This window comes from Anoplolepis gracilipes, chromosome 5, assembly GCF_047496725.1.
Source record: "Anoplolepis gracilipes chromosome 5, ASM4749672v1, whole genome shotgun sequence".
NCBI classification, from domain to species: domain Eukaryota; kingdom Metazoa; phylum Arthropoda; class Insecta; order Hymenoptera; family Formicidae; genus Anoplolepis; species Anoplolepis gracilipes.
The window spans coordinates 12,298,678-12,325,791 of NC_132974.1; the positions used below are offsets into that span (position 1 = coordinate 12,298,678).

The 27,114-nt window shown below is 36.9% G+C and overlaps 1 protein-coding gene across 4 annotated transcripts in view; it reads left to right on the forward strand.

Annotated features, from left to right (window-relative positions):
- Nucleotides 1-27,114, forward strand: part of Pxb (putative Hedgehog signaling attenuator pxb) — a 367,940-nt gene that overhangs the window by 83,657 nt on the left and 257,169 nt on the right. Inside the window, exons 1-2 of one of the 4 annotated variants that reach the window (XM_072892943.1) lie at nucleotides 19,208-20,478; nucleotides 21,007-21,047. The exons of 2 other annotated variants lie outside the window; for them this stretch is intronic. In XM_072892943.1, the coding sequence (XP_072749044.1) occupies nucleotides 20,428-20,478; nucleotides 21,007-21,047 (92 nt within the window). In that variant the 5' untranslated portion in view covers nucleotides 19,208-20,427. Of the gene's footprint in view, nucleotides 1-19,207; nucleotides 20,479-21,006; nucleotides 21,048-27,114 lie in introns of those variants that run through there. One more of the 4 variants, XM_072892947.1, reaches the window with a different exon arrangement.

A 27,114-nucleotide genomic window follows, 5' to 3' on the forward strand; every position in this document is an offset into this window, starting at 1 on the left:
AGCGAGATTTAGCGAAGTGGATTTCGTATTGGAGAGAATCTCAGCTTATTTCGAATCTCCAAATATCATTTACTTTAGACTAGCTAGTAGGTTAACGTCAAAGAAACTTTGTGTTAGTTTTGCAACGCATTTTGGAAATATCAATTCAGTACTAGACTTAAATTAATAAATCTTTGTAAAAGTTTTTTTTATACAAATGATGGCTTTTCATAAATTTAATATTACAGCATGCGCAGAATTTATCCATCTTTATATACTTTTGATATTTTTATATAGATATTTTAGATATAAAATCTAGAAAAAAAAACCTACAAATTAAACCTTTTACTCTCTTTTAATTTGAACATTTTCTGAATTATTTTAATTGCTTATAGGTGGTATAAATAACAAAAAATATATATATATAGCAATAATATGTAAAAATTCACTTGTGGGTCATATATGCCAAAGCAATCTTTATCCGGCGAGAAGGAAATTCCAGTTGAAAGGCTTGAAACCACCCAACCCGGTAGAAGCCGACAAAATTCTCCCTCTCGCAACGTTCGCCAAACGTACATTTCCGTTTATCGGCCATGCACGTTTCCCATTTCACGTACGGTAAACAGCTCTAAATCGGAATCACCTATCGCGCGCGATATCGAGACGCGATATAGGGAGTAGCGGACTAGTCGACTAGCGCGGCTGCTCGAGACGATTTCGCTTTTCAGCGACCACAAAGTTATGCGAAGGTTACTAGAGCGACTCGGTTCCCCGACTGGTTGGCAATCGGCAAAAGGACCTCGGGTCCATTCCCGAAGAACTTTCTTGCGCTATATCGAACCGGCGAGAATCCATTCACTATTCACTATCGCGTCTCCGCATGAGAAAAAGGGAGAGGGAGAGAGAGTCCTCGAGGAGAGATTCCTTTTTCCGTCTGACGGCGCTGAGTCGATATATCGGGGGCGAGGTATATCGCGCTTTGACAATGCATTTCCACAACGTGTCGGGAAAATCCGCACATGCCGAGTGTCGAGACATGGAATATGCGGACGTAGGAAGAAGCTGCGAAGATACTCGATTCGTTGTGCTTGCGCGGATAATGTTTCCAGATATCGCCAAACGGAAATTCTGACGAATAAATTCTACATTGTGTTTTATACGCGTGCGTAAGATGTATACGATTGCTCTATCTTCTACTGGGATGTAATTTTTACTAAGAAAAAAGGATTTTAATTTCGAAAATCGTAATGTTTATTTTAAAATTTTTTAATTACATATTAAACGACTTTTGCGACTATTTTTTTTTCTCCAATTAAAAAACTTTTGAAAAATTGGACTGTAAATATATCAAAGTGCATTTTCTCGAAATATAAGGTCATGTACATACGATGACTTTGACATCACTTCCGTAAGAATTTAATGATCCACTCATTTACGAGCAAAGCACGTGGCGCGAAAAAAGGGCACTTACTAAGGCAAGTTAGGAGAGAATCTGCGGTAACAAGTAACAGAAACTAACCGTCATGAGAATCATTACCGTTTCTCCGCTTTATGGACAATGACCAGCGAGGGCTCGAGGTCACATGGTACCCGGTTGGGCTGTAGAACATGAAATCTGACACACTTTACGTCCGCAAACTAAAGTCCTTACCCATTGCAATTAATCTTTTAATCAGAATTATTTCTAGATTTGTGTACGTAAAAAAGATCTTAAAAAATATATAAAAAATATATAAATAGCTACGCGTTTTCATTTATTTAATAATAAAATCAGAATTATTCAGAAATAATATATCGTATTATACAGATAAAATATATATATTTTATATAAATATTATAGAGAGAAATAATATCAATTAATTGTAAATATAAATAAAGATATCTAAATATAATCTCATATGTATAGTTCGATAGGTTCTTTTGCATATGAAAATTGTTACCACATTTTTGACATTCTTCATAATATTGCATCTAAGTTTCTTTATAGTCATATCATTATAATAAACATGTTTAATACAATAGTGCTAAAAAAAGTATTAAGAGCTTCTAATTTTTATAATGTTGTTAAATTTAAAATTAAACTTTTCTACTTACATTGAGATGTGTCCAACGAAAATCAAAGGCTTTAAAAGAGAGAAAGCATTATTCACAGGTGTTTACAAAAACTTATACTAGGAGAAATCTCTTTTTATCCATTTATCAAAATAAATGTTTTTGCGTGTTAGGGGCACAGTGTCATCCACAAAAGCCCGCGGTCGAGTCGCTAACTACGCTTGCGGAAAACGTCAGTTTACACATGTAACATTCAGTCGCGCCTGTGCATAGGACCCAGTTGAGTCGTAAGGCGTATCCGTGCACAAGGATAACCGGAGGAGTGAAGGAGTTGGCTGCTGTTTCACTCGGTCGTTGCGGTTAGAGGAAACACGGGTACTGTTCATCGAGCCACGCTCGGCAGCGACCCGCTTTCGTCTATTCTCCTCTCTCTCTCTCTCTTTCTCTCTGTCTTCTTCCTTTTTGGCATCCTTATTCCCTTTTGTACGGAGAGAACCGTACTTTGACGTGAATTAAATACCTCCGAGACGCTCATGTGCCGACCGCACGACTTTGCGCTCGCGTCTTTTCACCGTTCTCTTTTCGCTCGGTTTCTTTCTCTCTCTCTCTTTCTCTCTCTCTCTCTCTCTCTCTCTCTCTCTCTCTCTCCCTCCCTCTCCGTCGTGAAATAATTATGACGCTCATTTTGCAGTCCATGGGGCAAACGGAATCTCGGTGTAACCGCGGTGAAACGTAGGTAACCTCTGGTATCATAACCCGATTACTCCCTTTCGCCTTTATTATAGAAAATGTAGATATTAGAATTTTTGAATAGAATTCTTCCCTTCGAGTAGCGCGTATTTATATAACACAAATTACCTTCGCGAAAACTTGTAATTCTTTCGTAGTTTTTAATTTTCAATATTACCTCTATCGTTAAGAAATAAGTTATTACGATATAGTTTTCCAAATGTGTAAGTTTCAATCTATTATAATAAATGATTTATATTGCCGTATCATCTGTTACTTTTATATCGTATTATGCGAAATAGTAAAGGAAATTATGTATTTAACATTACAACAAGAAAAAGAATCTTTATCCGAATTTTATCATTTTTATCAAAGTAATAAAAAAATCAAATATCACAGAGTCTCTCCTATAAATTATTCTTTACACTGTGTCTCTTTTTCTTCATTTAAAAACAAAGGTGATCAATATTATTCACATCGCGAGATACACTAAAATTCTATTCCAGTTTCTTTTCATACTTATCGTAAATAGTTTGTCTCTGTGTTTTGCAACACTCTGTGAATAGGTCTTGTGTTCGCGCTCAAATCTGTAGTTTTTGTGGCAGATCGCGCGCGCATGCTCGTCGTAAAGCTCGTCATAAATGTATCGTGAAAAGTGGAAACGAAAATAGTTTTGACACATCGTTAACCGTTGACTGAGCGCGCACACGCCGCGTAAAAGCTCCGTCTCTGCGTATCCCGACTTATAAGAAGCGTCCTGGCCGGTCGCCAGGTCCATTCGCCGATGGCTGCTGCTAGATTTATGTTTGAGTAATATCCGCTACATATTCGCATGGGGATCAGACAACTACCGCGCCAGTTCTCGAAATAAAGGACACTTTATTTCGAAATGCGATCGATGTTTAATTCTTGCAGGTTTAGGCGAAAAAAAAGAAAAGAAACAATTTATTTTTCTAACAAAAAAAATCAACAAATAAATTAAATATAATGAAATGTAATTTTTTTCCGATCAACTCTCTTCGTTCAGATCGCGGAACAGAAATCGATAATATTCTCTTAAAGTTCACCGGGAAAAATTTGCCGAGCGTGCTGGGTTTCCGCGCGCGGTAAAGGGATTGGACCCTTAAGCCAAATCGAAGGAGCCAACTCGAGCGTGAACGAAGAAGTTCCGAGTTCTGCCTTCAGGTTCCAAGTCCTTCTCCCATCTCTCCCGCGAGCTTCCGCTCGAACGGCGAATAGGATGGCTTGTTACACTGATTTACTTACAGGACCAGTGTTTGGTTCGTTACCTGTCCCCGAGATTCTGTGATATTATAAGGAAGTCGGGACGCGCGCGTGCGCGCGCGCGTGTACGTGGATATATATATATATATATATATATATATATATGTACGGCTGATTTGCCGCGGGGCCGGAATTTCGTAGCTGGATATATCCGCGGCGCTTCCGGAAACTAGAATGAACTTACCGGCAAATTGAAACGTCAAATTCATTTCGCTCTGGACTTGTTATCGCTGGATATTCCTGGAAACGGATATGGGTTTCCAGCGAAACTCTACTTCTCGAGATCCGGTTTTTATTCGGCTCACGAGGCGCGCGCTCTTTTTCCGTGACGTTATATTTAATTTTCTATTTAATTCTGAACTATATATGTTGTGATACAGAGCCAAGTTTCACTCTGGTAAAGTGCTTTTAGTAAGTATGAGAAAAATATTTCCATTCATTATGATGCGCTATGAAAGAGATAGAGTTTAGATATATTTTCAAAGCATTATTGTAATAAAACACAATATCACTTATTATTAGGCCATCTATTATTATTATTATTGATTCAAATATAGCAAAGAGCTTTTTATTAAAATCCTATTTTAATATTTTATCATGTTATTATTAGTACAGAATTAACAGAATTTTATTTAAACTCTCGGTATCAAATTCTAAAATTATTCCATCTATTTCTCTTTCTATTACTTTTAAATATCAAATTATTTCCATATTTCTACTAATAATTATAACCAATAATAATTGACACAAGGCTAATAATATAATTTCTCTTCTTTTTATAATTTTTTTAGTTCCACAAATATAAGAGCTTATATATAATACTACACTTTTCTCTCGCATAACAATATTTTAATATAGAATATTTAATATATCTGTAGTTTATTATAAGACAGAAAATACCTATCTGAAATAAGATTTTCGAAACAGCGATATTCCGTATCCGTACAGTTCGTAAATCTGCCAGCCGGTAGCGCGGCCTCGATGGTCCTCGGGATGGCTCTTGGAGGCTGACCGAACGGTCCATTATCTTCTGGCTCGGTTGCGAGGTAAGAGAACGAGTTGCGTTACTAGGGCTCGTCGCTGGAGCGATGCCGCCGGGTGGGCGGCGGCGCCGGCGGTGTAAAATGTGCGCCCATAACTATCCAGCTCGGTATATCCTTCGGCAACGTTATCTATCCCCGCGGTTAAGCCAGACGCAGACGTAACGGCGTTTCTTGGCCCCCGGCCCCCGGGCTCGACCTAATCCCGCAAATCCCGGGACACGTCCCGATCCATTGCGCCGGATATCCCTTGCGCCGGTTGGCCTTGCGGCCAAAGCTCGGCCGGATCCTCCTATCCCTTCGTTATTGATACAACCTTGACTCTTCTTCAAGGATGCGGGAGTAGAGGGGGACAGTTCCTGACAGCGGCTGACGTGTCGGCCTCGCGACGATAACGACGCGTCGTCTCGCATCGCCGAGTTAGAAGATCCGGTCCTTTCAATCGCACTTCGCGCAACTCCCTCTTTGTGTCCCCTTTTTCACTGCAAACGGGAACAGACGTTTGTCTCATTTCAAGCGCGAGAAATACACCTACAAAGAACGTACTCGAGATAACAGACTGGTGAAAAATGTGGACGTAAAAAAAAATGCACTTTTTTTTTATCTCCGAGAGAGATGTTACTAAAATGTATATAAAAACATGTATGTGCCATTATATTTCTTGAAAAAATATTAAATATAAAGTTTGAAAAATATAAAATGTTACAAGCAAGTGCATATATAATATATGTATACACACATGATTAATTTTTCTTTTAATTAAAAAAATGTAGATAATGTATCTCGTTGACACTTAATACTGCGCGACAAAAGTTCAAATTAATATAGAAATTAAATTAAAAAGATTTACGCTAACAAACATTATTTACTCTTTATGAAACTTGTTCTTACTAAGATCCATAATATATATCTGCCACTACAAGCGTTTATCATAGTCACAGTCACAAGCTTCCGGAAGCGGATTACGAAGGTTAAACGCGCACACACGCACGGCGTGTACATGCGCGCGAAATTAAGAAACTTTTAATTAACCTCGGCTCTTCCTTACCCTTTCCCCTGCATCTGAGACACACCCTGTGTAATCTTCTCTCTTCCGCTCCCGTGTAACGCACGATTTACAGACTTCGATTAATGCGCGCGTAGAAACGCGCGTCGCACTTTCGTCCTCCTTGAGCAACTCCTTAGTGGATCCTTATCTCTCGGGCGTGAGAATTACGCGGAAGTTGCTGGCGCGAGACGCGTTCGACCAAATAACTTCTGATCTCGAAAGCGGGATACGAGATACGAGGCGTGTAGGTACTTACAACACGTCGGAACGAGTTTGGTCGGGCGAGCGAGCGAGCGAGCGAGCGAGCGAGCAAACGGACCAAACTTCGCCAATCGATCCTATCGGCTGCTGCTCGTCGATGAGATTAATCGATAGTAAGGCTGTAAAGAGAGCAACGTCGCGGTTATTAGCTCGGCAAGTCGGCTTAATGGCATACCTAGCTTCGAGTACTCGATTCTCTCGCAACTATAAAGCACATTCCGCCCTTCATTCTCTCTCTCTCTCTCTCTCTCTCATTTTATTCTCTGTTGTCCTTCCATCCTCTCGGTCTCCTTCGTTGTCCTCCTTTCGTAGAACTGGTGTGCATTTGCAATTCTGATAAAGCCAGCGCGCTTATAGAACACAAGCGAAAACGCCAATGTTAAGCAGAATCTACATCGGTCAATATTGTTGCACGATATTGTAAATCCAACAACATTCCAATATTCATTTAATATGCTCGTGGTCAATTTTCTGTACCTGTCAAATTAAATTTCTACAAATCCTCACTTGACGATTGAGCGAATTATTATGTAATATAATTAATAAATAATATAGTAAATTTGAGAGATTTAATTCTTAGATATATTAAATATATAAAATCTAACAATTATTTCTTTTTAAAATTTGTCACACTCATAATACACACACGCAAAAATATATATACATATGCATAAATATAAATACACAATCATTAATTCTTCTGAATAAAATAGGATAATACATTTATCATAAATAAATATCTTTCTGTTTGCAGGGATAAAATTAGCATACTATAGTGTTTATTGTAGAAAATTATTTGCACACTCGAAAAGTCGAGTGCGAGAAAACTAAGGTACAGAGATAAAGAGAGAGAGAGAGAGATTAAAGAGAGTTTTCAGACACTATATTGAACGAAACGTATAGGGTCTCGATTAAAAATGCTCTCCCGAGACTCTATGAGACGAAGAGAGTGAGAAGGATTTCTAAATTAATATTCTACTGAACTCAAACAAGCGTCCAGGAATTCTCCTTGGACGCACTAAGAAACTCACTGTGGCTGTCTCGAGAGTCTCATTAAGAGATTTCGGCCAAGCCAAGATGGGCCGCCGGTTATTGCAGTTTCCGGCATTAATTAGTATCCGTGACAGATGATAGGCTTCACGAGAATTACTTGTTTTGTCAACAGGGCCATTAGCCTTCGTTTCAATTTACTCCAAGCATGTTTAATGTTACAGCAAGGAAGACAGGATTCTCTTTGATTTTTCATTAATTTATAATCTAGGTTACATTATCAAAATTATCGAGAAAATACTATTCAAATTTAATTTTTCAAAATTTTTAAATTTTCTGATATTAAATATTTATAATTAATACTTTTGATATCTATATAATACTTTGCAATTCTATATCTGTATATGTATATAAAATATTTTATCATACATAGGTCTATAAAAGAGAAGAATTGTGTGAATATTGTATTTTAAATATTATATTTAATAAAGAATTTAAAATAATATATTTTCTACTTACTGTTAGAAAGGTATACACAATATATTAAATATTTAATGTGAAATGCAAACTTTAGATAAGTTGTTTATCTCAAAAATTAGGTATAAAAGTAATGCATTGATGATAGGCTGCAATTGGCGAAAAAATTGAAAACCGAAAATATGATAAATAAAAGAGATAATAATTATCCTTCGAAAACTGTGATTAAAAAAAACCTGTTATTTATCTCTCTTCAAAATTTCAAGTATTCATCAATCAGGACATAATCTTTTAGTGCACCACTCATTTCGTAAATGAGTATCATGATTTTCACGTGCGGCGCATTGAGATTCGTCGAAGGACGAGGACCCTCCAAGGTCCTCCGAGCATGAAAGGCGCAAAAAGGGAAGCGTCGCGCGCCCTGTACTTAGTATAGCGCCGCAGTCTAATCAGTCGACAGTGAATCGATGGGTTTAATTAAGGAAACGTCTTGTGGCTCGGTTGTAAAGCCCGCGCGCGCACGTATGTGTATGTGTGCGCGTATGCACAGGTGCACGCGGCTGCCAAACAGCCTTTGCATGTGCATACAGTTTCGGCGCTTACGTGCGTATATACATATGTATAACGAACCTGGCGTAAACTCGACGCTTATTTCGGCTGCTTCGCGAAACATCTAAGAGCACCTATCAACTTTCAAACTGGTATTTCACGGTTTCTAAGATGGCTTCTTCACCATCTATTGCCACTTGCGAGCGCGGTACATTATATTTCTCTTAAACAGGCTCCTCAGAATTATTGAATATTTTTTTTATACATGTATGTATATACTTTATTATCAATATTTTTCTTATCTCTTTAATATGTCATAGATGTGTTTTAAGATTTTGTTTAAGATTTAAAAATTAGCATTCCTTCTATCGATAGATTTTGGAGCATTTGAATCGATTAGCCTTTAATAAAAAATTAGCTTTGATATACTCGTACTATAGCATTTAATTAAAATAATTAAAGAAAAGTATATTGATTTTTATTATTCTAAATTATATTCGTTTATTATTTTAACTGACAGTTTGCTTTTAAATTTTTATCAAAAAATCTATTGATCTCTTTTATACATCTCTCAAATTTTCTTACATTCTCTAATTTAGTTTAGTTACATTTTATTAGAAACTGTCTTTTGACAAAAGCTTTTATTTTAATCTATCTTTATTTCTGCCCTTTATTATACCTTTTTTAAAGTCTATGTATTTGAGAGGTGCGATATTAAGATCACGATTGGATTGCAACTGCGATAATCGTCTTTATTACGTTTCATTATATCGCGACCCTAATTTTTTATCCTCGAGAACGCGAATGGATAAGCCTCGCCCGTCAAATTACATGAAGATCATTGTGAAGCCTTTACGAAACTTCGAACTAGGAATAATTTGATGCGACGGGACAGCGAATTGAGTTATTAGATTGGTTCCCGCCCAACCCTATCTCGATGGAGAACGACAGCTATTAACACGCGTCGATCGTCCGTGTGCGAGTGAGATGACAGGCGCGTGCGTGCGTGCGTGCGTGCGTGCGTGCATGCGTACATGCATGTGTGCATGTGCGCGGTGTATGTGCACGCATGCACGCATGCATGAAGCCAATCCCGTGACCGTCGGTCTCTGCTTTCCCACGAACATCCCACGTGGCGTGGAGTAGACGAAGAGGAATAGACGCGCGGAGGGCTAATCCGCTTAGATCTCGCCCGACACGCAACGTGTAACGTCTCGCTTGAACGTCTGACACGCAATCACGCGGCGCGGCACGCCCGCGTGTGCGGCAAACCGCCACCGACCGCACAGTGGAAATCGTGGAAAATTGTGATTTGCACGCCTGTCACACGCCGGTTTCGCCCGATGATTCATCGAGTAATATACGAGAGAAGGAAGAAAAAGGAATTAACAATATAAGAGGGAGCTAATTTCGAAGCACTTTCCGGATATGAGAGCACATATTATGTCGGTGACGAATGAGATGTGGATTAATGCACATCCCCACAGACCTCGTAATTGATTCCGCGCACTGTTAGGGATTCTTTAATTATATCATAAAGCAAGAGATCACTCTGGGATCAAAATACTATCCTGGGGGAATTCTTGAAGATATAAATCAACAATATACTTATATAATGCATATGAGATTTTTAAAGCTAAAATAATTTTCAATTTCTTACAGTTTCGTTTACTTTAACAATCGATAAAAGTTAGAAAATTAACATTCTAATAATTAGCTCGATGTGCTGAATTGTTAATTAAATTATCCTCTCCTCTCCTGTTTTCCCCAGTACAGAAACCTGTCGAGCTTTTGTATCCGCAGAATACAATTTCGCGATGATTCAACGTGGTGAAGTCGACGCGTTCATTAGAGTCGATCCTCATTGAAAATTTTGTTAATTAAAAATTATTATTTTGGACGTTGTTTTGAACAAGTTCGTCGCGTTATCGAGAGAGAACCGCATTTCAGCACCGATACGGTTGCCATACCACCGGTGTCTGATCATCAAATATTTTTCTGAGGGAGAACGTTATTAGTGGACCTCAATATCCTGCACCAACCGGTGCCCTCGGGGTGTTCCGCGCAGTTTGATGCCGGATATGAGCAACCAATGTCACGATCCTGACGACGATGATAGAGGCGCGATACGAGCTTAACTTTCGGCCACCTTGGCAGCTGTCGTTCACTCGCGAGGGTGCGAAGTTATTCTTGGAATTAATCGGCTTTTCGGGACGTTCGCCCTTTGTATCAATTGCTTTTTCTTCCGCCTACGCGGAATTATATTTTCAAGATTTGTATGACTTGTGAAAACACAAAATAGACTTATAGAACAATATAGAGATTGAATGGATATAATATGCAAACGCTGAGCAAAATTTGTTTATTATTCGTAAAATGAAAGACAATATTCCGATCTGTGATATTCAAGCCAGAATGTTACTAATATATTCCATATCGCGTAATGCTAAAATAATCAGATCATGGTTGCGTTGAATATACATACCATATCGTACCCGCTAATTATATGGTGCACGTTAATTACGTATAATTTCTCTGTATTTACCAATCTCATGATAAGCCGATCCCCACTACGCTTTCTATCCTATCAACCGTGTTCCTGCTTATAATGCCGTCCGGGATTCTCAAACATTCATGAAACACCTTGTACCGTGGTGTCCTATGACAAATAAAACAATGTTAAATTGCTTTTTATCAGAATTTGTCACCAAAAAAGCTTGATGTGTATTTTTACAATTTTCTCTGTTGAAATATAGATCTATTCTAAAAAGTGAAAAGTATAAATTTTATTATTTAAAGAAGTACATTTTTACAAGTGATTTATTGACACATGAAACAAATCGTATAAATCGTTATTTTTATATACGTGTTGTAAATACTTTCATGCGCGTGTTGCTGTTAAAACACACCGAATTTAATTGTACAATGCACTCTTGCTTTTAAACGTGCGAGAGCAAAACAACAAACATTACCGCAAACAATGGTTGACGATCAGTTGAGAACTGCTTCCACTTGCGGTATGATTGGCGCATGCGTTTCGAAATTAAGAGTCGTTAGTTGGATAACTATCGACTGGCAAAATAGCCGACCACACCGCATGCATACAGGAAATGGATCGGCAGCGGTGCGAAGCGGCGAGACCCACGTTTCCGGCTGCCTCTCCGCTCGATCACAAAGCCCGCCGTGAATATTGTATACGGCAAACGCGTGTCCCTTCCATCTCTTTCTCTCACTCGCGTGTGTGTATATATATACAAAAGGGAGATATAGGCACGCCTTTGCGTTTCACGCGTCGGTTCACGTCGCGCCTGGGCGGCCGGTTTATATCGACACTGATGTCTCAATTAGAAGCAGCTGGCCTCCTCCTTCTCCGGAAGGGAGGGAGGGGGGGGGGGGGATGCCCGTCTGGTTCCCGCGCGCGGTCTCGGAGTACCCATTAAGGGAGTCCTTCCTTAACCCTATGATTTCGCTCGCCCTCCCGCGGAGCCTTGTAATTAGCGATCGAGTATCGACGTTAGTATGCGGCGCGTTGACGACGACGGGTAAAGAGAAAAGAAATAAATAAACACCAGGAAGAGAAGGTATCGGGGACGTTCGTCCTGTGTCGGTACGAGAAATGAAAAGGAAGTCTCGCGCCAAAATTGTAATTAATATCGCCGAGCGCGTTGCATAATTCGTCGACTTTGTAAAGAGCAAGAGGAAAAACTGAGCATCTACCATAGAAAAAGAGGTACTGTTTTAATTGTAACGTAATTTTAATCAATATTTACCAAGAATTATGTTTTGAATAAATTTGATACATTTCTATATTTTTTTCATTAAAAAAATCCGATTGTAAATAAGATTAACATAAAAACTCGTGCATAAACTTGTAAACAAATACAATTATTTAGAGACGTAAAGATAAAAATCTTTTTCATTATATACATTTTATTTATTATTATTTTAATCGAGAATGAATAAAGATTACGAAAAAAAAAAATAAATAAATAATAAATGTTGCGGAAAAGAAGAAGCAAACATGCATGAGAATGAGAATAAAAACGGAATAAAAGCGAAATTTACAAGCGCTACCAGATTACGTTTAAGTTGCGCGAGAAGCGAGCTTTCGCCACAGCAGTAAAGAATTTACCCAGCTCGTTTGTCCGACACGAGGTCTCGCGTGTCAAGAATAATCAGCCGCGATAAAACGTCAATGAAACCTTGGGGCTTTACCGCCGATTAAAACGGTTATTACGACCGATGTATAGTGAAACACGGTACCATTGCTCACTTATATAATATTATGCAGCCGCTATCGGTGCACGCGCGCGATAAATACATATTCGCGTTCTCTCTCATCGATCGTTTTAAGTACAATACAGATTAAAAAATGAAATTGTACAACAATAAAATGATAAAATAATTACATTTTTTCTTAAATACAAATATTATTTTCAGATGTAGTGCACGAACGAAGCAACAACTAAAGATAAACACATAGATAAACTGATGTACATATTTTTATTTCTTTGTAAGAGTTGCATTTTATCGGAGCTGATTTTTATTAAGAGAGTTTCGATCTAAAACGAAATGATATATGTATATTTAAGGTTTCTCGAAATATTTTTTTCGCATTTAAATTATTACTGTTGCGTTAGATATAGAGTTTATAAATTTTAATTTAAATATCTCGGTTCGTCACTGTTTCGACTTTTATATGATGCTTAAGGTATTAAATATGAATACGCGACGGCTGATTGCAATTAGAGGCAAATCCGTTATGCAATTTGCGGAATTATTTCCGGACGTTACGTTGGCCACACATACAGCAGATATAACGTGTGCAGAGAGCTAATGGAAGAGAGAGAATGTGTGAGAAAGGGAGGGAGAGAGGGGTGCGGTCGCGGCTGTCGAGGTCGGACCGAAATGCAAAGCCGCTAATCTGATTCGGAGGCTCACGGAAGGCGGTGTAGCTTCTAGCTCGGTGGCTTCATCTGGCCCGATGTGGCACGCGGATTCCCGTCAATTATACATTATAAACAGTCATAAATATGCAAACTCGCCACACCGTGTTGGCGTCCGCTACGGATGCGGAGGTGCGGCGATTGCGGCCGTCGCACGGCGAGCATCTCCCACGCGGATTTGCAGCTTCGCTTTCTGAGTTTCCATGTAAAAGCCGGGCGCGCGATCATGAAATGGTTCGTATTACGATATAACTAACATTGTTCGAACAAAAGCCGCGATGCTTTCAAGTGTTATATCCTAGAATCTGTCTTATTTCCGGCGACAGGTTCCTCGGCGAATTTGTAGCTGATTAAGTCTCAGCGAAGCTGAATATTCAATATTTTTGTAATGAAATTTATTATTTTGGGATGAAATATATTTTCGCAATAAAACCTTGAATTGAAAGATTCCTCGAAAACTCAAAGAGCGGTCGCTTAAATTGTTGTAAAAAAAATTTTGTTATTCAAATGTTTGTGTAGTAGATTTTTTTTTATAAACGCGCACAGAGACTACGCACGAGATAGAGAAACTAAGCGCGCTTAATTTGGAATACGAATGTAAGATGTTTGGAGAGTTAATCTCGATAACGAGAGTTTAATCATGTAGACACTCCTCGCTTCTGTGCTCCAATCAGCTTATCCGGATAAACTCGTGCCACTAATCAGATAAACAAATTTATATACACAGATCATGTACTCACATAAGAGAAAATATACGCAACAGTTATGCACACTAATCCATTAAGTTATCTTTGTGAATACATCAATTATTCGATAATTAAATGTAGTACTCTTCAATTAAGTTTTTTTTTTTTGTTATTTTTTAAATCAATATCCTCTAAAATAATCTTCAAACTAACAACTTATTTTAGTTGAAGATACAACTGTGTCATGTTCGCGGTGTACGCAAAGACAACTTATAAACGGCATTATTTTTATGACGCTTCAACTAGATTGTAATAAAAATACTTTTAACAACAGTTTTGCTATGACACAAAGGTTACCGTGTCGTGCCTGCAATAAGTCCAGCGCAACTAGGTGTAATTTACGCCATTAAAAGCGCCGTAATTCCGCACGCCCTGCCGGTTTTTATATTATTAATTTCACCTGCCAACTCGTGCGTGCATCGTAAAAGATTTCGATCGTACTTGAAATCTTAACGGAAGTGGGTTACGCCTCGTGGTCTCGTGAGTTTGTTTTTTTGCGACACTGCAAAATTCCATCGTTCTGAAAACTCCCCCGCGGCGTTTCTCCCGGTGAGACCATCATGGAATCCGAATCAGCTCGCTATCTCGATGAAATGATACGGCAATACACGCGATTTCGCCATCGTCCACGCGAGTTTCGCGCAATTACGTGGCGTTCGCGAGAGCTCGAAAGCAACGAACGATTCTGTGGTTCTACGTGTGTACGTGTGTGTGTGTGTGTGTATATATGTGTATAGTCACAAATGGCTAATTTTCTCGTTAGCGACGACGACCGTGTCTGACACGATCTTCCACCAGTGAATCCGGTCCGTGTTGCTACTGGTCGTTTTAGAACTGCTTACACGACGCTTACGCGGGTGAAAAGTTTAGCTGACGTTGCCCGAAGGGGCAACTTGGACGATTTTTATTTCCGCGAAATGCGAGAGACCCAATTCGAAGAAATTAATTTACTTCTGCAAATTTATAGGAGGAATATTTCGTTTTACAGGGAAAAAAAAAAGTGTGGCTTTAAATTTCTATGTACGATTTATAGGCGTATCTAATCAATTTAATATTACTTGAAAATTTTTATTTGTTTTTAATAAAATATTATGTAAATTATATTTTGTTCAATCTTTATAATGCATGTATGAAAGAGATACTATCTTTGGTAACTGTATATTACATGATTCTACAATAAGACAAACACTGTGGAATCTAAAAGTTTATATAATTTTTATTGTTCCTTCACACACAGCAAATTCTTATCCTACATGAGATAAAGCTATCAATCTATCTATCGTGATAACTTTAGCTTCTTTTTACGAATTTTGCGCTCTTCCATTTCGCACTGGACGATCCCGTTGGGAAAGCGAACGATCGGAAGCATTGCTACGTGCGAGCAACAATGTAAGCTTGCGACGAGAACTTTAGATGGAGCGACTAACAAACTTTGCGGTCAGTCGCCGGCTTTACCGCAAATTCACTTCGCGAACAACGAGCGCGGTTACGACGTTCACACAGTCGATCGCATTTTATTTACCTTTCGAATCAGAAGTTTGAAATTTGTTTCGTCGTGTTCCACAAATTTCTCTTAATTACATTAGCATTAATTGACGAGAAATAGTTGGAATAAATCGATAAGTAAGTGACATTTATAGTTTTATTTCTACGAATAATAATGTGCCTTATCAATATTTTTTTAAATTACATTATACAGCGTCTGTGAAGCTATATAATGTAATTTACAACATTCTACAAATATAAAAAAAAAAATACTAAGAGTTCCGCATTCCTTGTATTTAAAAAATAAAAATTGAAAAAATACCGTGCTAACTTCGCGAATTTAGCACGACACTCTGTTTTCTAAAGTACTAAAACAAATTGAAAATTATCATTTTTTACAAGAGCTCCCGATAGATCTAATTGAGATTCACATATATATACAATTTCATATCGATATTCCACCAATTAATTTTTAAACAATTTTTAACGATTACGTCCAGCACGACACTTGGTAAAAATGTGTCGTGCTGATGATTTTCGGCAGGTCTAACGGTCTAGCTTTACAGACGTCATTATATAACTTTCTAAAATCCGATAATGACTTAAAGATTTTACAAAATTAAGCCTTTTAATAAATTCATTTTAATTGATTAATTAGAAGCATGTGAAGTTTAATGTCATTTATACTCACGCAGTAACTTCGCGAAATTGTTTGTATTAATTTTGCAAGTCATAAATTCAAATCGATGATTTTGCCAGTCGTTCTATTATACTTGTTCTGCAATCATTTTATTTAGCAGATTACTACATTAAAGTTAAACGTCAAACTCGTTACCGCGATACGTCGGTTAAGCCGGTGGAGAGATCGCAGAATTGATATATCCGGAAAGGGTTGAATTTCTCAAGAGATCACTCGTTTCGGAAGAGCCAGACTTTTACCTTGATCTTGATCACGGATCACCACGGATTTCAAAAGAGACCGACGGACGCATGAGATTTCGAACGGAAGAGTCGATCAAACGGATCGGCCGGGCGAATTACAGCCGGCTCGATAGTCTGGTAAAGGGGTGAAGCCCCTTTGCCGAAGGCGACATCGAGATGTTCTCTCTGATCTCGTTCGACGGCAACTACTGATAAGTGGGTAAAGAGGCTCGGGAAGAGATCGAGTGTCTTGTGAAAGCACGCTTAGATTAAAGGGACAAGAATGACTGGAAAGAAAAACGGAGAAAGTACAGTGAGAGGGTTCGCGCGAATGTCTCTCTAGAATCGCGCCCTTGCAAAGCTCGTTTAAGCATTGACAGAAAGTTGCAAACACAAATAACAAGTTCGCGCTCTCGCTGTTTGCCGGCTTAATACGTTCCGAAAATTTGCCTCTATACGAGATTTGCATAAGGGCAACAGTTTCCTTGCACAAAGGCGTTTACCACTTCTCACTGTTCTAATTTACGCGATTGTTATAATTCATGGGACAAAGATAGAGCACGACAATTAGAAATTTTCAAACACTTTCTGCGACGATTAAGCTACGTCTCAAGTTTTTGGTTACAATTACAACTTACCCTATAAAATTGAGAGATTATATAGAAATAAAGAAATAATTATGTAGATGAAAAAATTTTCCCTGGTAATTGAATTGTATCGTTATATAAATTGTTTTGACGATTATAAAAAATATTCCACACAGCGTGGAGATATAAAGTCGCAAATTTCAGAGTTTTGCCTTGGCCCCCTTGCCTCTGACACTTCGATAAAATCGGTGTTTCAAAAGAATCTACGGCAAAAATGCAGTCCGACGGATGGAAGGGTCGCGAAAAAATGTGCGGTCGTTTGCGACATTCCCTTCAAAATATTCGCTACCATAGCGAAGTCATAACGGAAAATTCACAGCCGCTGTCGGAAGTGAGAGCGCGAGCGAATTCCGGAAGGATCCCGGCGGGACAAAATTTCTAACGTCGCGTCGCCTCGTCTCTTTGTTCGACCTTTTGTTCCGGCAGCCGATGGAAACGTTGGCCGGCGACCAAATTGCGTAACTCTCGCGAGAATGTCGCGAAGAGCGAGCCGGAAGTTCGAAAGAGCGAAACCGGGGGTGGGAAAGGGACGGAAAGGGGTGGAGAGGACAGGAACAGAGTGCCGTGCGATGTTTGATCTCCGTTGAGAATATAGAAGGTGGCGAGGGTGGCGAGGGTGCTGGATGGATCGGCGTCAAAGTGAGGTAGCCTGATGTATATGCATGCTACTCCCGGGTCAGCGCCGGGATGGCCCAAATTACCATAAACATGCTAGATAGTAGGCTAACTGCCGTTGTTCCCATCCTACATCCCGCCGCCACCCTCGTCGCAGTATGGTGGTAAGGTCTATCCTCTTCGATTTGGCAGACGTCGTAGTCGATTCGTGACCCTCCGCCTTGTCTCGGGTCTCGGCATCGGTATGCGAATGTCTTGCTGGCGGCTGGCGTCCCTTTGTGTTCACTTTATGGCATTCTCGATATGGTAAAGGCATTCTACCAGTAAGAGCTACTGAATCGATAAACACTTTCTTCATAATATCCTTTTACTTTTGCGAACATGAATATATGTATATATATATATATCTATAATCTATGTAATTAATGTGCATGGTGAAAATATTTAGAAATATAAATAAAATAAAATACAACATTCGATAAGGATGTAAAAATATATCATAAATCTCTCATGGAAATACTACATCGACTGCGGAAACTTTTGTTCTGTGTTTTGTCTGTGTGAAAATATAAAAAATATAATTTTATAGGCATCGTATACATGTTAGAAAAATGTGTTCAATTATTTGGCACGGAAGGACGTCTGCGTTTTTTTGACGAGGACTTTTTGGTCGCGATTCCATCGAGAAAATCCGTGCGTTTGGTTGCGGGATAGAAAGAACGGAGGAAGCGGTTTTGACGTTCGTTTTGCACGGTGGATTTACCGATGCGTTATTTCGCAAATGGCTCGCCATTTGTCGCTCTCGCAGCTCGGACCTCGACTCGCACTATGTCATATCACGCCTGGCTTGGTGTATCCAATGCGCGAGTGTTTTCTCTATTTTCTAGCCATCTCGCATCTGTTAGCTGTTTTAGTCTGCGCTTTTATCGCTGGTGTTGGGAGATTTTGACAAGCGATTTGTCATAAATTAATCCTTCGATCATTTATCAGTCGTTTATTTATTACCAACTTTGGCCAATAGTTTGTAACCGTTCGAATTTACATATTTAATCAATGAAATTAAATTTCTACTTCTTCCACTAAAAAATTATCATTGTTGACAAAAGTAGATTATGTAATAATAAGGAAATTTTGTTGGATAAATAAACGCGAGAAAAATTTATTTTACAAAATTTATTATTAGAATTTTTTCTCTATCGATATTAGAATTTTTCTTACACAATATTTTCAGTTATTTAAATATTTTGCAATATTTGTGTCATTGTCAGTATTTTCTTCTTTCTGCTTCTAACTTACATGATATTAGCATTCTAGAATTTTTATATAATTTTTAACAAAATTGCTAAAGTATTTAAAAGCATACAAAATTATGATTTTAGATTTATTATGTGCTATATTTACAATAGTTTCACATATTGTTAATTTATATTATTATGAAAATTTACAATTATTTAAAACAATTTATGTTATGTAGCGCGTATAAAATAGATATCAGAATTTTCTATATACATTTTATAAATCGAGTAACCATCAATACACGAGACATTGATAAGCGTTAAATAATTCGCATAGCAACATATCCCTATATGCTATGTTTGACCTTGACGTTTTGTGACGTATAACGCGCTCATACACGCAGTACACAGTCACCTTGTTGTTTCTTATTCGTACGGCAAGGCTCGAACGGGAAGGTAGTCGGCTCGAGACATTCCTTTTGTGATGTCGTATTACAATATTTTCCGAAATGATCGCTCTCTATCATGATTACAATTCATTCAATTGATTAATTATCGTGACAAACGATATGACGTTAGAGTATCCGTAGCGTCTCAATTAACTATTGACTCAATTTCATTAATTGTACGGTAAAGTAAAGTTGCCAGTTGCTAGTTTCGAATTTTCCGATTATTAATCGAATGTCACTGATAGAAAACGCATCGATTAGAAAGAAACCGAGTTGCGTATGTATTATATTTAATTGATAAATGTAGTTATAATTAGATTCAATATTTAATTCCGTAGCATAAATTCTGCATAGATATACATTGATAATATAATAATATTCGCATTTTGCAAGATTTATTTCGATGAATTTATCACGCGAGCAATCTGTCACGAAAAAGCGACGATCATATTTCCTAATATTTTAATAATCCTAACCACGGAAATGTATCTTTAATCTGAACTTTCTTGTATATTATGTATTTATTCATTTATATCATTGCACAGTAGGATAATGGTATTAAAACGATTGAGAGAATGTATCATTTCTTATTCAAAGTGCGGAAAGTACAGGAAAGTGGTTAGGAGCAACAGGTGTAGCATCGCCGCGCGACCGTCGCGACGTGACGCGACGGTAACTTCACGTGCCGCGCGATTTTTGGACGCCATCCGCGCCCCTTGACCTTCGATATTCGCGTCGTCGCGTCGCGTTAATTTATGAGACGTCGCGAGGATGAATCGCAGCTTCGTTATCGTTCCGTAATCGTTCGCGTTTCTTTCGCCATGCTGCAGTAAAGTATTTGTGTAATAATTTCGCGATTGATATCGGGAGTGTCGTACAAAATACCGTTTGATTGTAGCGTGTAATACACGCGAATATAACCTACTTAACCGTGCTTTCGCGAGTGCTTGTAAAGCTTTTTGTCGTGAAAAAGCATGAGAGGAGGAGGTCAGAGGGGCATCGGGCGACGGCAGAACTATCATGAGGTAATTACTTATTATTATTTGTTATTTAGGCTGTGTTTGAAAAGTCTGCTAAAAGCGTCGTTCTATCTTTGTTACTTTCTAAAAGTTGAACAAGGACAGAGCACTAAAAGCATTCTTTTCGATCGCACTCTTGTGGAGTCAAAATTGCTTGCTTATCTCCGCGTTAGTGTGCTATTTTTAATATCAATGTTTGTAATGTATATGATGCGTATCAAATATTTTATATTGTTTTAAGACAAAAATAAAATTTAAAATATTTAATATTTTGTATACACACCCATATAAATGTGTATGTCTCTGTGTGTGTGTGTGTGTGTGTATAGATAAATAAAATATTTTTAATATCTGAATTATATACGTAAAGAAATTAAATATTTATTAAATTTTATAAAACTTTGTACCTAAAAAGATATTTTTTTTTTAATTATTTAATTCATAATGGAGACGCAAATAAAAATTTGCACAGTAATTATTTTTAAAAGCATTAATTTACTTTTTTTAAAATTCGAATATATTTATAATTTACAGATCAACGTTTGTGTATCACTTTGCCGCTGCGCATTATATGGGTGAGTGTTAAGTTCTATTCACTATTACTTATTTGTTATGTACAGCAATTAATAATACATTCTTCAAAAATAAAATATAAAGGCTTATCAGGGATGGTTAAAAAATAAAATAAAATTAGCTAGAATAAAATTCGAATATGCAAATATAAAAGAAAATAATATATAATAATACAAATAATACAAATAATAATAAATAATAATACAAATATAAAAGGAAATAAATGTATGTTAAAATTATGTGCACATTAAATAAATTTAATGTGTACATATGTAAGAACATTAGAGATATAAATAATAAAAGTGTTAATTATTATCAGTAATATCGTTGCAATTAACATCAAACGCAAATGAATATAATGTTATATTATACGTCATTAATCGATATATAAGATTTGTATTCAGAGTGCTCTTTTATCAATGAATACCCGCATTTGTTTATAAAATTCTACAATATAAATAACGTAAACTATATGCTAAATGCGTGTTTATCAATAAAAGCGTGTTTTAAATACAGATTGAAGTTTATAAATCAATTGAGCGATCAAATTATCAATGCGATAGCGTTTTTGCTGAACAAAAGTATACTAAATATTCTGTCACCTATTTAATATAAAAAAAACATTGGACTTAGATTCTATTTATTTTTTGCAAAAATAATTTTAAACAAGATATTTCGGCATATTGTTCCTATTATTTATTTAGAATTATAAATGGCAAAGTAAATTTATTACAATAATATAATAAGTAATTTTACAATAAAATGAAAGCAAGAAAATATTTACATATTTTATGTGTAGATGCACATATACTTATATACACACGTACCTTATTCTTATTATCTTTCTTTAACATTAATTGCTCTTTAATGGAATTCACATCGTTATATATAAATTAAACTTTCTTTTAATATATCTATAATTCATAATAATGTGTAATAGGAGCGTAGAATTTTATATTTACAAATAAAAATAAAAAGAAGGAGATAATTTAAGCAATGCATTAAATTATAATGCATAAAATTGCTGCGATCAATAAAATTGCATATTATTTCCGCTAAATTTATTTCGCTTTATTACGCGAATTTTATCTGAAATATCGTCGTTTTCTTTAAAAACAATCATTTCATCGTGTATAATTCGTCAGTAAGAGAAACAGCTTGCCATTATCTAAGTGAAAGCTAAGAGAATCTTCTCGAGAATCCGATCGAGGACCGATACTTGAATACGATCAGTTGCACTAGAGAGACTACGAAATCGCTGGAGGGTAGTTAATATTACGTTGATGGCACGTTGCAATCCGATCTTGACGATCAACGAGAAATTCTGACCAGTTAGAGTATGGTATGCTGCTGTTGATCGGATAACACTGTGTCTGCTTGTCAGGATCTCAGGACTGAATTCTGTCTGTTTCGCGGTCACTACGCTGAGGCTTAGGAAATTCCAGAAACCGAACAGAGAGATATAGCCAGGAATTGCAAGCATCGGAGCTAATATAAGTACACTAGTCTTATCAATTTGGAAAGTAATAGCAATCATAATACAGGTTGTCCCAAAAATCCCTGCGTATTTTACTAAAATAGATTGTGTTTCAAATAAATTTTTTAACTACATAAAAAGTTTAATAATGGGAAAATATTAAATTCTTTTTTTAATTTTGTACATGAAATACAACTTTAGCAGGAAATTAATTAACATTACGCTTTTACGCATTTTAAAAAAAAAGCCTTTTTTTTTTAAATGTCAATTCTCAAAATCTGTTATATCGTTATGAAGAGTTTAAGTATTTAAAATTTATTTTATTTTATCATACAAAATATACACAAAGATACTCTTGGAACACATTCTTTATTAAAAACAAATTATAAATTATCACTGCATTAGCTTATTTGAGTAATATGATTTAATCTAGAAGATAATTCACATGTATATTGTAAAGTAAAAGTTTTTATGTACATATTAACTATACATGTATTATACATATATACGGTTTCAAACTTTTTATTGTATTTCATTTTTTTCAAATGTTGGAGAGAATGTTTAATCAGCTGTTTCGATCTTTCGCCTAACTATTCGATAAAATTCTATGAAAAATTTGAATAACGAGAGACTTGTACATTGTGTGAGATGAACGTGCGCCTAGAGTGTTGAAACGAAATGACACTTTATCAGAAAAGAATGAGCGAGAGAAAGTGAAAGAGTAGATTTACCCGAAGGTTCAATTATCCGTGCGCGCGTTATCCTGATTTCTTTTTTTCAGCACCGCGGATTTACACCGCGTCGGACAAAAGCTCCTTGGGTCTCGGGCTTATCGGCGAATAAAAAGGCGGTTATCTGCGTACACGTACGCACACGCGCGCGTCAACTACATCGAGATTACAGATAACGTTTTAATAGGATTAGAAGGTGATCGCGCGCAGTCCAAATGGTTATCCTTTCCTCCGTGTGGCGACCTTCGATACGGCAAAAGTTCGCTATACGTGATTTTTTCGGAATTTCAACCGTCGAGATGACTATTTTGTAGAAACATAAGTGTTTGAATTAAAATTACGCGATATTGTTAGGTTAAATATTGTTAAGATATGAGCAAAATTTCAACTGATATGTTTTTAATTACAATATTTTGAATATAATGATTTACCAAATTTTAAATACAATAAATAAATATATTAATGGAATAAATACTGATTCTATAAATTATTAGGCAATAATAAAATTTTATTCGGTTTTTATAAAATTATTGCTAAAATAATAACTTATGAATACAATTGAAACTTCATTATACTATGCCATGTATTTCGAAGTTTTATATTTAGAAGTTTTCTTTTACTTAACTGTTATAAATATTAAATATCTTTTTCGCATGCGCGTGAACAACTTTTCTCAATTTTTATCTTCATGTATATATGTATATAAGAAGAAGGAATCGCATTTTGAATAAAAATATCGAATTCTTCAGCCATTTCGTGAAGCATATTTCGATCATTCATGGGAAAAGCGAACGCAGCCGAGCATGCGGTGGATATCCGAATGGATCAGAGAAGGAACTCGGAGGAATGCAATTTTGCTCGGATGCACTTTGAACATTTCGCGTCGTTTGACCGATGAACTTCATTGTCAAGCTCGCTTAGAGACCAAAGAATATGATCGATATACATCGTTCTTCCGCGATCACAGCAGCCATTATGGATCGTATTGCCGGAGATATCAGATAAATAAAATCGTACAACGCGTCAATCAAAAATAAAATCATTAGTCCCGAAATTATTTCAGACTTTAATCCATCGATTAAATAAAGACTCATCACTAGTTGAGGAGAAAGCTATAAGAAGAGAGATTAAGAAAAAAGGCAATTAATTCGCAGGAAAAGAAACTCGGAGAAAAAAAGAAAAGAAACCGTACGACAGAACGAAGAGGCTTGCGATCAATTGTAAAGTATCTTTGGGAACAGAATAACTAAGAGAGAAAGAGTAGAAAGAGAAAAAAATATATGGCGGCAAAGGAGAGAAAGAGAAAAAAAAAAGAAGATAAAAAGATGTTGAAAGTGAAGATCTGATATCTGCCGTTCACGGCGAGAGAAGGATATCGGGAACTTTTAAAAGTTATTTAAATTAAATAGACTGCGAAGGTAAGAGAGATAGGAAGCAACACGAGAACGAGATAAGAGTTGATTGCGAGAGACATGAGAAGGTAGTCTCGATGGTATTGATAGTGACAACATATCTGGGTGAAAAATAAGCGACGAGGAAAGGAAAATGGTAAGAGACGAAAGGTGCGTCGTCCCCGATTTCTTTCTCTCCCTACCTTTTAACGATTTTGTATCCTCAGGGCGCGAATACGCGGAGAGAGGGTGAGAATATCCTTGAAAGAAACGCGAAGGTTCTCCCTGCGCACTTACTATCTCGTATCTCGTTTCGTTCTTTTCGATCCTTTGGAAAACGTAAAGGGGACGTGGGAGTATACGGACGATAATAACTCCCCTTAATGCTTTTTTACTAGCACATCCTTCCCAGATGGGAGCGGCCGTTAATATTCGTGAAACTGCCGTTCTTGGCGGCGTTTCCTTCGACGTTTTACACGGAATCACAAGAGGGTCCGTGATTCTTCGTGGGTTGTTGGCTCTATGGTGAATTCTTGCGATTCTCTTCGAAAAAGCGACCAAAATCCATCGCTCGCGGCAAAATGATGAGGGATTATAAATCTTACGAATTGCCTATGAATCGCTCGTCAGGAATTTTAAATGGCGATGTTAGCTCATAAGAATCTCATATCATAAATTGCGATAGAATCAAAGAATCTGTTACCTAAATAAAAATTGTTTTCTTTTATAATATAAAAACTTATAGTATAAAACTTATTTATTTTTCTTACTGTTGGGGAAGCTATCGCATTATATTAACTCGACATACTTACATATATTGTAAAGTTTTATATGCATATTATTTTGATACATTTCTGAGAAAGAACTCGAGCGACAAGAGAAGTTTCCTTCGAAATTACTCGGTGGCGATAAAAGATTTTCATAATCGTGTCATATTTTATTATCCTCTGATCGACCCTCTTTCTTGATTTGTAAAATTCACGACATTTATATCCCATGGCGTATTAAACGAAAAATCTTACGTGCTCTTCGCAGCATCGTAATGAAGGACCAAAGACGATCGCTTTATCGTCGCGATTCCGCAAACTTTGCGAAGTAATATCTATAAGGTCGCTTCCGAGGTTCCTCCACAAGATTTATCGGGTGCCTCGTAAAACCTTCATTACGGCCGAACTTCGTTATCCGCGACTGCCGCCTGCTCGCGAAGAATCACGCCGAGCGAGTTGCGAGTGTTTGCTTATCCGAGTGACCTGACGGATCGATCGATCGATTCTAAACTCGTGCTTGGGTTTGAGAGAAAGCAAGCATTAAATTTCCCGATAAAAGCAGAAAGCGATTCATGTGCATCATGCTGCATTCTGCAGCGCCGGCTAGCTCCGGTTACATCGAAGTTGGTGGAGATGACGGACAGGCCACCGAAACTTCGATATTGTTTTATCTTTCATGTTCCTCCATCTTGGAAACTCTCATACTCCTTCTTATTACTCCCTCGCGAATGACATAAAACGTTGAACTTTATGCTAGAGATAATCTTTTATGATTGCAAAAACAATCCTACATATTATTTGATGATTTTTTTTTTTTAAGTAAAAGAGTGTTTTTTCGAAAAGAATATTTTTTTAAATTTTGTACAAATATCTTTTCTAAGAATTAATAATTAGATTAATAAAAAGAATTACATATATTTTTTGTGAATAGTATCATTTTTTTCATTTAATAGCAGACATATTGCATATTATATGTCATATTATATGTTGTAATATACTGAATGTTCCCAAGGAATAAAATTGAGATTAATCTCTCTTGCTTTCTCTCCTATATCATTTTATGATACGACAAGATTACTTTTTGTTCACTCAAACATTCTCATCACGACTTCGTCTGAGAAAGATGTACCGGGTTGGAAAAAAAAAAGACGGGTGTAAGAGACCAGTCTCCGAGGAAGTCGATGACAAAGATACTGGTCGCACTGGTCGCAGATACACTTTTTGCTGCACACGCTCGTTAATCCGTCAATTAAGACAATTAATATGATGATTCTAAGCTTTGCGCGAATTTACCGTATTGGTACGTTCCAGTTGAGCCTGTTTATCATTGGTTCATTTCGCTACGTCTCGTCGTGGACATTAAAGACTAATTAACATCTGACTCAAGTGGTCGCCGACCCCTTAAGTGAATTTCTGCCGGATCACTCTGGTACCTAGTGGCTTGGAACAAGGCAGTATTCTTTTAGTGTCTCGAGGAGCCGTGGATTTCTTTTTTCTATCTCATCAAATAATTTATTACGTAAGAGTGCAGAGTAGTGATTATAGGGGAAAAAACAAAATTAAGTCATTAATTTTTTTATGCTGTTTGGAATAAATTTATTTTTATATCAAATTCGCATGTTTTATCAGAAAACAGATTTATAAATAAATGTTATATAATATTTTCATATTTATATAAAAATACTTTTATTTTGAAAACTTGT